This window comes from Dipodomys spectabilis, unplaced genomic scaffold (assembly GCF_019054845.1).
Source record: "Dipodomys spectabilis isolate Male_0828 unplaced genomic scaffold, ASM1905484v1 ptg000178l, whole genome shotgun sequence".
NCBI classification, from domain to species: Eukaryota; Metazoa; Chordata; class Mammalia; order Rodentia; family Heteromyidae; genus Dipodomys; species Dipodomys spectabilis.
In genome coordinates this window covers 12,590,206-12,602,133 of record NW_024870855.1, presented here as the reverse complement: position 1 = coordinate 12,602,133, position 11,928 = coordinate 12,590,206, and the positions used below count along the sequence as shown (strand labels likewise).

The 11,928-nt window shown below is 45.2% G+C and overlaps 1 protein-coding gene across 3 annotated transcripts in view; it reads left to right on the top strand.

The window, feature by feature from the left end:
- The first annotated feature begins 689 nt into the window (after positions 1 to 689).
- Positions 690 to 11,928, top strand: part of Avl9 (AVL9 cell migration associated) — a 33,297-nt gene continuing 22,058 nt past the window's right edge. For all 3 annotated transcript variants that reach the window (XM_042695052.1, XM_042695051.1, XM_042695050.1), the window contains exon 1: positions 690 to 1,003. In XM_042695052.1, coding sequence (XP_042550986.1) covers positions 911 to 1,003 — 93 coding nt within the window. In that variant the 5' untranslated portion in view covers positions 690 to 910. The remainder of the gene's footprint in view (positions 1,004 to 11,928) is intronic.

Genomic DNA, 11,928 nt, shown 5'->3' with positions numbered 1-11,928 from the left:
GAAATCACGAAGATCACCTTTCATGCCTACAACACCTACCACCCTCCCATTGAATAAGTAGGGGCTTGTTTTATACTATTAGACTAAAGGTTTGACTAAAATCATACTGTTTGACTTAAAAGTTTGAGTGCACAGATACATAGAACGTGCATGCGTCTATGTTGCTAAATATTATGATTCAGGAGAGAGACTAAGCCCGAGTGGAACTAGTGAACAGAAAACAAGTTTTACAAAAGGAAGGGAAGGAGCTGATGTTCCAAGGAGGAAGAATAGACAATAAGGGGGAAGGAATCTAGTGACAAACTTGGAGAGACGTTAGCAGGTAACCCTTCACCCCACCAGCCCCGCCCCTCTCCGTCTGGCCTCCTCCCTGCTTGCCTCCTAACCCCGCCCTTCCCCATAGCCCCGCCCCTGCTCTATCAATCCCCGCCCCACCAAGTACCTGTGCAGTCCAGTGAGCCCCGCCCCATCCCCCGCCTACCCTTCTCTAACCTTGCCCCGAGCCACTGGCTCCAGCGGCCTCTGAAGGCCCCGCCCCGCTCACGTCGTTAGCCCCGCCCCAGTCCCCTCATTAACGCGGCTCCAGTTCCCTGGCTCCGCCCCGGACTGCTCAGGCCCCGCCCCGCTAGGTCCCTCCCGGCCCCGCCCTGTCCCGCCGCGGGCGGCTGGCGAGTCAGGTGACAGCCCGGAAGCTGCGGAAGCCGATGAAGGAAGAGCGGCTGCGGCCCCCGAGGGCCGGTGCGCACCCGCTCGGCGCACCGCGGCCCGGGCGCAGCCCTTCTGCGCGCGGCCCTCATGCGGCGCCGTCGCTGACAGCTGGAGGCCGCCGCTGTCGGTCCTCCGAGGACCGTGGGGTCGTCCAGCCCGCCGGCCTCAGCGGCTAACGTCGGCGGGGCCGCGGCTGCCTCCCATGGAGCAAGCCGGGCACGGCGGCGAGAGCGCCCCTCGGGGCCCCGTCCTGCACATCGTGGTGATCGGCTTCCACCACAAGAAGGGCTGCCAGGTGAGGTCGGGGTCCGCGCCCCCGCCGGGCGCCTCCGCCGCCGCCGGCTCCGCTCGTGGGGCCCCCGCCCTCTGCCTGCGCTCCCGCGGATTGCAGCGCGCGCCCGGCGCGGGGGGGGGGGGCGGCGGGAGCGGGGGCCGCGCTCCCCGTCCTCCCCGTCGGGGTCCGGTGGTCGCTTTCGGGGCGTCTCGGGGGACGTAGCTCCGGGCCGGTTTTCGGGAGGCGGGCACGGTGAGCTCCTTACCCGCGAGCCCCTGGGTGGGCAGCAACTTCCTTTGTTTACCTCCTGCAGGCCTGGGAATCGGGGTGCGCGGGTGGCGGGTGGGCGCCCTCCCCGCGCACCCTCCCCCCTCCCGGCCAGGCCTCGCGTTTTTGCTCTTGTCCTGAGCGATTGATTTTGTTTGGCAAGGTCGGCCTCTTCTGGTCGGTCACAGCAAGCAAAATGTGCAAGTCGACTTTTCCCTCCGTCCTCTCGCCAGTTCTCGAATCCGACATCTGAAGTGGAACACTTGCAGGCTGGGTCCCGAAGGCCCAGGAACAAAATAGAGTCGCAAACCCTGGAAGCAATGATGTCATAGTGTGCCAGTGAACACTGAAGTGCGTCTTATTAAAGTGTCGAAAATCCTAATCGCCACCGCCAGGCAACCTTGCATTTGGTTTCTTGTGTTCTGGAGAAAAATGTAACCTTTAGAAGACTTATTGGCAAAAGTGCAGTCCCTTAGAGGATGGTGACACAGAAGCTTGAAAGGAATGAAGAGATGTTTATTCTAGGCATTTTGAAGACTGAAGTTTAAGATATTCCTTATTCCCATGTGGTAGTAAAAAGTTTTGAGTACTTGAAAAGCCCCCGTGTTTGAACCTGTTGTAAAGTGACTCATGGTGTGTGTGTGTAAAGTGATTGAACCTTGATATGGTCAGCACTACAAACAGTCCTGGAGTCTGAGCTGCATTGATTGCCACCATTGCCCATATTGTCAACTCTGTAGGGTAAAGAAAGTTGGAAGTGAGCCAGGTGTCAGTGGCTCACTTATGTAATCCTAGCTGCTCGGGAGGCTGAGATCTAAGGATCCCCATTCAAAGCCAGCTGTAGCAGGAAAATTCAGCTGGGAAAAAACTAAGGGGCAGTGCCCAAGCTGAGAGTTCAAGCTCCCGTTCTAACAACTCCTCCTCCCCCCACACACAAAGAAAGGTGAAGTTGAAGCCGTCACTCAGCTGTAGGGAATGCATTTTGTCCCTTTGTTGTTACTGTCACTTGCAAGTCAGAGTTTATTGTGCTTTCTATTACTAGTGGATGGTGTGGCCTTGGTATCCAGCAAGGAAACACAGTGTTGCGTGGAGATTGTAGAAAACCAAACCGGCTGTAAGAGGAAAAGAGCACTGGAGCCAAAGTAGCGCCTGCCTGGGGCTCTAGGCACAGCCTTTCCCTGCCTTTGGCTGTTTGGTTTTAGTCCCAAGGGGAAAGTGACTAGTTTTGTAAGCTAAACACTACAGAAAATCAGGAGACTTGCCATGACCCTGACCTCAGGCAAATCCTGATACCTTTACTTTCTTCCCACTTTCTCCTCCCAGACATTATGAGCTTTTAGATCTGGCATGAATCTTAGGGATTATCCATCCTAAGATGTGTCCTGAGCATTCACAGCTATTTTTTTCATTAAAAAAAAAATCTAACAGATATTTGTCATCATAACCACGTAGATGTGCACAACTGGCAGTAAACAGATCCTGGTGTTGGGTAATCCTCCCTGATATCTAGATTTCCAAAACCTTTCACTACACAGAAATACAATGTATTGTTCCAACAGCATTTTTAAAGCTATAAACACTTAAAAAAAAAAAAGACCTGCCTTGTTTTTGTGGCTGTAATCCAACAAATGGATCCTTACAGATATGATGGCAATGTCTGTGCTTGATGGATGTGGATGACGAGTAGAGTGGAAGAAAGTGGGAAGGATCTGTCCCAGTATAGTGACAATTGAGAGTCCCAGTGGAGCTGTCTTTTCAGGTGCTTAAGGGGGCTTGATTTGTTACTGCAGCTTTTGAAGATCACATACCTGTCTTGTAGTGGAACAGAAAATGAAGCACTAGAAACCTGGGGGGGGGGGGGGGGCTTGGAAGTCACTCATTGGTAGAAAGCTTGCTTGGTGTGTTTGGTCCACAGCCCTAAATAAAAATCAAATCTTGCTCTGCAATTTAAAACCATGCCAAAAAAATAAAAACATGCCATAGGTAGACAAAGGCAAAATGTACATTGAGTACAAAGGTGATTGTAGATAGACACACATCCTGTAGCTTTTGCAAGAGCCAATCATTAAAGATTTTACTGGAGCTAAGTTTTCTTAGGATCTTTTGCTAGTTTCCTGTTGTTTAATGGAAGTTGGCGGGATAGATGACTGGTTTCTGGGGTCTAACGAGAGTTCAGGTTAGGTAAGTGGCCTTGTCAGGAACCCTAGCTGACTGACTAGTTACTCAGCCAGCCCACTCCATCAGCAGCCACTGAGTGGTAGATGAAATTGACACCTTAAGTAGATCAGGAGCAGTGAGATTTTGGTAAGGGCATAATTTGTATAAGCCCTGTAATTCATCTAGCTTGACAGGATGTTCAATGGATATATGCTGGAATCAGAAACTAGTTCCTTTCTCTTTTTCCTTTCCTTTTCTTTTTTTTTTTTTGTGGGACTGTGAACTGAACTCTGCCTGTGCTTGTGCCTCTAGCCATATCCCCATTTCTGCACATTTGTGTACAGTCCAGTGCAACTACATTGTATGTTTTGGAAAGTGTGTTACATGCCTGAGTTTGAATGTGAATAGCCTTCACTTTTTTAAAGCCAGTGTGTCCATTTTTGTCAGAGCCGGTGCTTACGTAATTTTCCCCTGGCTGCTCCACTTGTTAAGATTTCCTTCTAGGTGTAAAGAATTAAGCGTATGCCCAGTTCCTTGGATTGTGGCCCTGCCTTGGGATGCTTTTAGTCTGTGTGAATTTGTTAGCCCACCCTCCTCTTACCCAGGCTGGCTATGATCCTGCTGCATGCACTCAACTGTAATTGGGATTCAGGTGGCCTGAGATTAAAAAAAAAAAACAAAAAAAAAACCTTTGTCTAAAAGTGCTGCCTTCTGGCAGTGGCTTGCTCAGGTGTGGCTACAAGCAGGGCCGCTGTTCTTTTTGGGGCTAGAGAGGGAGGAGCCATCCCCTTAATGGTTCCTTGGAGAACCAGGTGACTAGGGAGAGGCTCATCATGGTGCCCTTTGAAGCCTTCAGATGTATTTTAAATGGGAAATTTCCTCATTTAAATTAAAGTGAACATCTACTAACTTTATCAAATGATGTTTTTTCTCATTTGTAGGAGTAACTTATGGAATGAATCCTATAGATAAATAAGCTGAGTTGTAGTGATTTTTCTACTTTATTGCTATATTTAACATTTAGAACATTTTCAGTGGCTTAAAATATTGCCATGGCTTTTTAAAGTTTTGAAATATTTAGCTTTTGCAACTTTTTTGAGGCATAGCTCCAGCCCGGTCTTTTGTTAGTTATTTTGAAGATGGAGTCTCACCAATTTTTCTGGCTTCAAACCTTGATCCTCCAGATCTCAGCCAGATCTCAAGTAGCTAGGATTACAAGTGTGAGCCACTGGTGCACAGCCTTATTCTTTTTAATTTGACAAAAGACTCCTCTGCCTAGAAAACTTATCTGAAATAAACTAACATGAAATAATTTATGTGTACCCTTCTATACAGTATTTTCTTGTTTTGCATCGTATGTAGCTCTTATTTGTTGAAACATACAAATTAAATTTGTTAGGTCAGCATACATTTTTGGTAATTTATATAATGAAATACCATATAAACTCTGGTTCTCTCATAGATAGGTTAGAACTTTTTTAAACATTCAAATCAATAGGGAACAGTTACTTCCCAAGTGATCTCATTAGAAAAAAAAAAGTACTTGATTTTTAGTAGAGTTCATTGCTTTGTCGTAGTTTTCATTTTTATGTAAGTGCATCACTCTTGGTTTTAATTGTAGTTGTAGAAGGATTGAGCTGTTACAGGGAGCTGCAGCAGTACCCTGCGTAGATGCTCGCCAGAAAGTCTTCAATGGCTAGCAGAACCTGTGGTGCAGGTTCAGGGCTGGGCTGAGGTTGGGGAGGTTAGTTTATGTGCGTTTGACATGGCTCTGTGGCTCTACAGGAGCCTTGCTCTATTCAGATTTAGTGACAGATGGTCACCAGAAGGCTGGTTGTTTGGGCACCTGCCGTTGAGGGAACCCTGTGGTGACAGTGATGAAATATTCCAGAGGCGTTGCTCAGGACTCTTGTGGAGTAGAAGGGCTTGGAAAGAAAGAGCAAAACTTTAGAGGGTTAGAGGCTAAAGGAGAATAACATTTTAAAAATCTTTTAGCTACAGGGTTTACAGAAACTTTGTCCTGAAAGAAAAATCACATTTCCTAGCCTTTCATTGCAGTCTTCTTCCTTGTTCCTCCTCTTTTTCTCCCTCCATCTCTATCCTTCCTCATGGCCTTCCTTAAAATTTCCATGTTTTGGTGGAGTTTCTCTGAAATCATGTGACTCTCTGACCTTGCAGTGCCCCCAAATGAATGTTTAGAATAGTGGAATCATTTGCAATGAAGGAATTTACATATGTGAGGGATACTTTGGCCCCTTATAATTCCAGCTAGCTAGAAAATGACTTTTCTTTGGCTATAGTCTCTGGTCCCCATAAAATGCTCCTAGAGCATATCTGATCTCCTTCATATTCTTAATTTGTTGTGTGTCCTCAGGGGTTTCTGATAGAGGCTTTGTCACTATTTCTGGTTTTTGGTAGTGTTCTGGAAATTAAGTTGTTAGAAGACTAATTTCCCAATAACCTCTGTCTGGGTGTCCATTGTGCTCATTACATGTGCATCACTGCACTCACCATGCTTATTGCAGGTGCATGTCTGCGCTCACCATGCTCACCGCACGAGGATCCCTGTGCTCCTCATGCTCATTGCAGGTGCATCTCTGCGCTCCTCATGCTCATTGCAGGTGCATCTCTGCGCTCCTCATGCTCATTGCATGTGCATCTCTGCGCTTCTCATGCTCATTGCATGTGCATCTCTGCGCTTCTCATGCTCATTGCATGTGCATCACTGCACTCACCATGCTTATTGCAGGTGCATCTCTGTTCTCACCATGCTCACCGCACGAGGATCCCTGTGCTCCTCATGCTCATTGCATGTGCATCTCTGCGCTCCTCATGCTCACTGCATGTGCATCACTGCACTCACCATGCTTATTGCAGGTGCATGTCTGTGCTCACCATGCTCACCGCACGAGGATCCCTGTGCTCCTCATGCTCATTGCATGTGCATCTCTGCGCTCCTCATGCTCATCTCTATGCTCTTGTGCTCATTGCGTGAGCATCTCTGCACTCTCCATTCTCATTGTGCAAGCATCTCCGCTCACCATGTTCATTGCACATGCATCTCTGCGCTCCATGTGATCATTGCACATGTGCGGCTGGGCTCCTTGTCTCAAGGTATGCTTTTTTTTAATTTTTTTTATTGTGAAAATACTGTACAGAGGGGTAACAATTACATGGGCAAGATAATGAGTACATTTCTTATCAAGCATTGTAGCCTCCTCCTTTGTTTCCCCTTTCCATCCCTTTTCATCCTCCCCCCTCCCCCACCCACCCCTCCCCCCCACCCAATCCTCCCCGCCCTCCCCACCAAATGTTTTTTTTCTTTCATGCGATTGTTTCTAACGCATTTATAAGATTATTTCTTTGTTGCTTTGTATGTCCCTCACCCACAGTATTACCCCTGCTTTCACTATATTTGATGTCGGTATAATTTGTGGAGGGGAAGGGGAAAAACAAGTTGTTTAAATAGGGATACAGGTGGACCCGTTGCAACCATGAGAAGTACAAGTCATTAAGTCGAAAATGAACTTTACAACTCAAGGTATGCTTTTGTTTGTTTGTATGGAAATGGCTGCAGCATTGTTGTTTGGACTTGGGTCTACTCCATGGCCTTCACTGGTGGTTCTAGGAATCTGGGAGGCTTTATTTGACAGGTATAGCACATTCCCAGAAGAACTCAGGGCCTTGCCCTCTCAAAAGCTTTTTTCCACTCAAGGATAGTGAGTTCAGCTTTTTGGCTGGTTAGTTGGAAATAAAAGTCTCAAGAACTTTTCTGCCCAGGCTGCTTTTGAACTGTGACCCTCATTTTCTCAGCCTCTTGAGTAGTTAGGTTTATAGGCACAAGCCACTGGTACCTGGTTTATGCAAACTTTGATAATCTTAGCGCCTGGGAAGCTGAGGCAGGAGAATCAGAAGTTGAAGGCCAGCTTAGGCTACATTATGAGGCCCTGTTTTAAAAAAAAAAAAATCAAGGTCAGGGATGTAGCTCAGTGGTAGAATACTTGCCTAGAATGTGCAAGACACTGGGTTCCATGCCTGGCATAGTAGGCAGGTGGGTGGGTGAAGCCTTACTAAACATATATGGAGCTGTTATAAGTGCACTCTAAATACAAATCTGCTATTACTGTAAATTGTTGCTCTGAAATACATAGTATACTAACTCTATCTGAGGGCATTTCTGATTCTTTTGAACTGTACATTTATAGATCCTGATGTTTTAGTGAATACTAAATCCCTGCAATCAGTGGTGTTTGGTTTCTTATCATGTATATTTGTATCATGAACAGACGTAAATAGTAATAGAGTTTCTCAACTTTACTATTTAAAAGGAGCATGCTTTCATTCCATAAAGACTTCTGTAAGAAATGTGTGCGAGTACATGGTCCATGTCAAGCATGCATACTTCATGGAGCTCTCTCTGCAGTAAACTACAAATGGGATGGTGGTCACTGAGTGCCTTGAGGCCCCACAGTGTGGTATCAGCTGCCTAGCTGCCTGTGGTGATGGTGGTACTGGCACTAGAGTCCTGTCCTTGTTCAGGGCACTCTTGTTGTGGTCTGGTGCCACCACAGTGACACTAGCAACTACCCAGAAAATACATTTCTACATTCAAGTTGACATGCATGTCATCTGTCATCCTGTTCATAATACAAATACTCCTTCTGAAGAACTATGGAATAGAAAGTGTATCTTTGATCCTAGCAGAAAAGTAACAGCCACAGCTTTTTATTCATTTCATTCTACCCATAAAAGCAAATGCTTTATACTAAAATGCTTGTTTCTGTAACTCTGCAAAACCAAACTTAGCTTTAATGGAGAAATCTCAGCAGTCTCCTTTTGCCTCTGCAAACTATACATTATTTGAGGGGCCTTTAGTGCACTCCTGAAACTATACAGTACTCCATTGTGTGGAGGTTTAAGAAGTTACGTACAAGCCATTTAAAAAATCAGCAGTGATTGACAAATGCAGTGATTTTGATAGCTCTGCAATAGAGCCAACATAATGCTGACTTTTTAAAAAATTTTTTATTGTAAAGATACTATACAGATGGTTACAGTTACATGAGTAAGGTAATGAGTACACTTCCTATTGGGCATTGTTACCCCCTCCATTGTTTTCCCCCTACTATCCCTTCCCTCCCTACCTTCCCCAAGGTTCTTTTTTTTTTTTTAATTGTGATTAAGTGATTACATAATTTCCCAAATTTCACATTATTGTGGAATAATGATGTTCATTTAAAGTCACAAGTTCATTCTAATTTTCCTGGAGCAAATTGTCTATCACGGTCTATAACATATAACAGTGTACATATATACATCATACATGTGATCAGCAGCATGGGGATATTTAGTAGTGGTTCGACCAGATGAGTGGGAGTTTTGTTTCTTAAGTCCTGTTAATTTTGTCGTATCACCTAACATTTTGGATTTAACATCCACTTCTCAGGGAGACCATGTACCGTTTGTCTCTTTGCTCTTGGCTTACCTCGCTCAACATGATTCCTTCTAGCTCCATCCATTTCCCTGCAAATGCCATTATTTTGTCATTTCTAATGGCTGTATAATATTCCATTGTGTATAGATACCACAATTTTTGGATCCATTCATCTGTGGTGGGGCATCTGGGTAGTTTCCATATCCTAGCTATTGTGAACAGTGCTTAATGTTGACTTTTTAAGAGATTTGATGAAGAAAACACGTCTTTGCCTTATAAGATTTTCTTTCTTTCATTTTTTTGTTTGTTTTATTTTGTTTTTGTTTTTGCCAGCCCTGGGGTTTAAACTTAGATCCTGGGCACTGCCCCTGAGCTTCTTTTGCTCAAGGCTAGCACCGTACCAGTAGAGCCACAGTGCCACTTTGGGCTTTTTCTGTTTATGTGTTATTGAGGAAATGAACCCAGGGCTTCATGCATACTAGGCAAGCACTCTACCAGTAAGCCACATCCTCAGAACTCTAAGGTGTTCTTGATTTCTCCTTTTGGGGGAAGTTTGGTAATGCTGAGGATGGAATCCAGGAACTCGCATGAGCTCCAAAGCTTTAAACATTGGGACCTGGCCACGACTTTGGTGCCTGAATGTTAGGATTATTGAGAGAAGAAGGATAGCTACCCAGTCTCTGAGTTTCCTAGATTGGAGTGGAGGGCCAGAACAGCTGGTGAGTATTTTTCTGCAAACAGTGACCACCTTGCTTTCTGTTTGCAGTAGTGCTGGACAGGGCAGTGGAGGTGATGGAATGTGGACACTGTGTGCTTCTGAAGTACTCAGAGCTTATCCTAGGGCGCTTTTTGTAGTTTTCCAGTGTGTTTTCCTTAGTCTTCCCTCCTGAGGACACAGCAGTAGAATCTGACTTGTCTTAGGAATGAACAAAGAAGGTGATATAGTAATTTCTACTGCTTCTGGACAGAACAGGTCATGCTTTCTTATACAGCTTATTCCACATTTAGAAAAAACTGCCCTTTATTCCTTGTGATTAGAGCATCCCTGTTCAGCTTTCACTTACTGGAAGTCAAGTCTTGTTCTTTCCCTCTTCTCTCTATGTTAGCATGTAAGCGTGTAAAGTAATTGTAATTGAGGTAGATTGGGTCACATGAGTATTGGTTATTTAAAGAGAGGCACTTAAAACTTGCATCAATATTATCCTGTGAAGGACATTTAAGACCTGACACAATATCCTGCCAGCTGCCATCTTTCAATTTTCCAAATTTAACTTGATTTAAATGGAAGAGCATCTTTAGTACCTCCCCACACACCCCTCCCCCTCACTCCAGACTGGATACTAATTAGTATAAATGTTCTTAGTCTCAGCTGGACACTGGTGGCTACACCTGTAATCCTAGCTACTCAGGAGGCCGAGATCTGGGAATCATATTCAAAGCCAACCTGGGCAGCAAAGTCTATGAGACTCTTAATCTCTGATTAGCCAACAAAAAGCTGGAAATGGAGCTATGACTCAAGTGGTATTGTGCTTCCTTGAGCAAAAAAGCTCAGGGTCAGCACCCAGGCCCTGAGTTCAAGTCCCAGGATTGGCACCAAAAAATGCTGTTGGTCTCTAGGCACCTTGTTAGTTTTGTCCACATTCTCACAGATGCCTCTGTGGCAATTCCAGCTGTATAGACCTGTGCAAGCTGCAGTGGCCATGATTTCCCTTGGGGGTGTGCTTTAAGGCAGCCCACCATACCAAACCTACCTTCACTTTCTGGTTAGCTTAATTTGCATTGTTGTTGAAATTGCCTTCTGTTTCAACCAAGTTTGTTTACTAAGAATCTCAAGTAATTTTCTGAGCATTCCTCTTGTTTCTATGCCATTGTTTGATCTATAGAAACATAGAGTGGCTGATATTAAAAATATGAAAAATGTACCATTTAATACTTTCAAATGCCATCAATCTGGTCGTCCCCATGTTAGATCTTTGATTCTAACAATTCAGACCCATTCTGACATTGCCTATACAAAGTTGGCTTTAAACTCAATAGATTTAAGTACCCAGTTCCTAGCCTGTCCTCACTTTAGCTGCCAGCTACTTGTCCCAGGGCCCTCTGCTCTCCCCCCTCCTTCCCCCCCCCCACTCCTGACAGACTTAGCTACAAATTCAGGGTTCCCATGACCTTCAACTTGGGGGTGGCAGGTGAAGATGTACATAGGGCATGGTATGAAGAAGAGTACATGGGCTGGGAAAGTGGCTCAGTGGTAGAGTGTTTGCCTTGCATACATGAGGCCCTGGGTTCAATTCCTCAATACCACATAAGCAGAAAAAGCTTTAAGCAGTGCTGTGGCTCAAGTGTTAAGAGTGCTAGCCTTGAGCTGAAGAGCTGAGGGACAGAGCTCAGGCCCTGAGTTCAGGCCCCACGACTGACGAAAAAAAAAAAAAGAAGAAGAAGAAGAGCACAGGCCTGCCCACTCCTAGCACCTTGGGGTCTGGACAACTTGGGAACTTCCTAAACCCCATTTTTAGGAGATTTAAAAATTACATAGTCACAATCACTGATGACTACAATCTCTAGTCCCTTTCTGCCCCCAGAGATCCAGGCATGGGCCTAAAAGCTGGTTTTCTAATCAAGGTGTGGTCTTTCTGGTGACCAGTCCTACCCTGAAGCTGCCTAGGGGCCCTTCCAGGAGGTACCTTAATGACCATAATTACTTAGTTGCTTTAATTACTCTAATTAATGAATGGCACCCAGGAAATGCCTAAGGACATAGGGGTCTCATCTTACGAACCAGGCACAAAGCCTAAACGTATGACTTTTCATTATATATCTGAATAATACTGATAATTTATTAAAATTTATTTTTAATAGGCTAAACAAGGAAATAATGCTAAGTAGCCATTAAAGTGGTTGTGTGTGTGTGTGTGTGTGTGTGTGTGTGTGTGTGTGTGTGTGTACACACACACACACACACACACACACACAGATGTTTCTGTACCTACTTTGAACTTGATTTGCTAATTTGGGAACTTTGACAATTGGCACCTCTACCAAAAGACAAGAATCCTAGGCCACTGCCCACACAGTACTAGGCAAACTA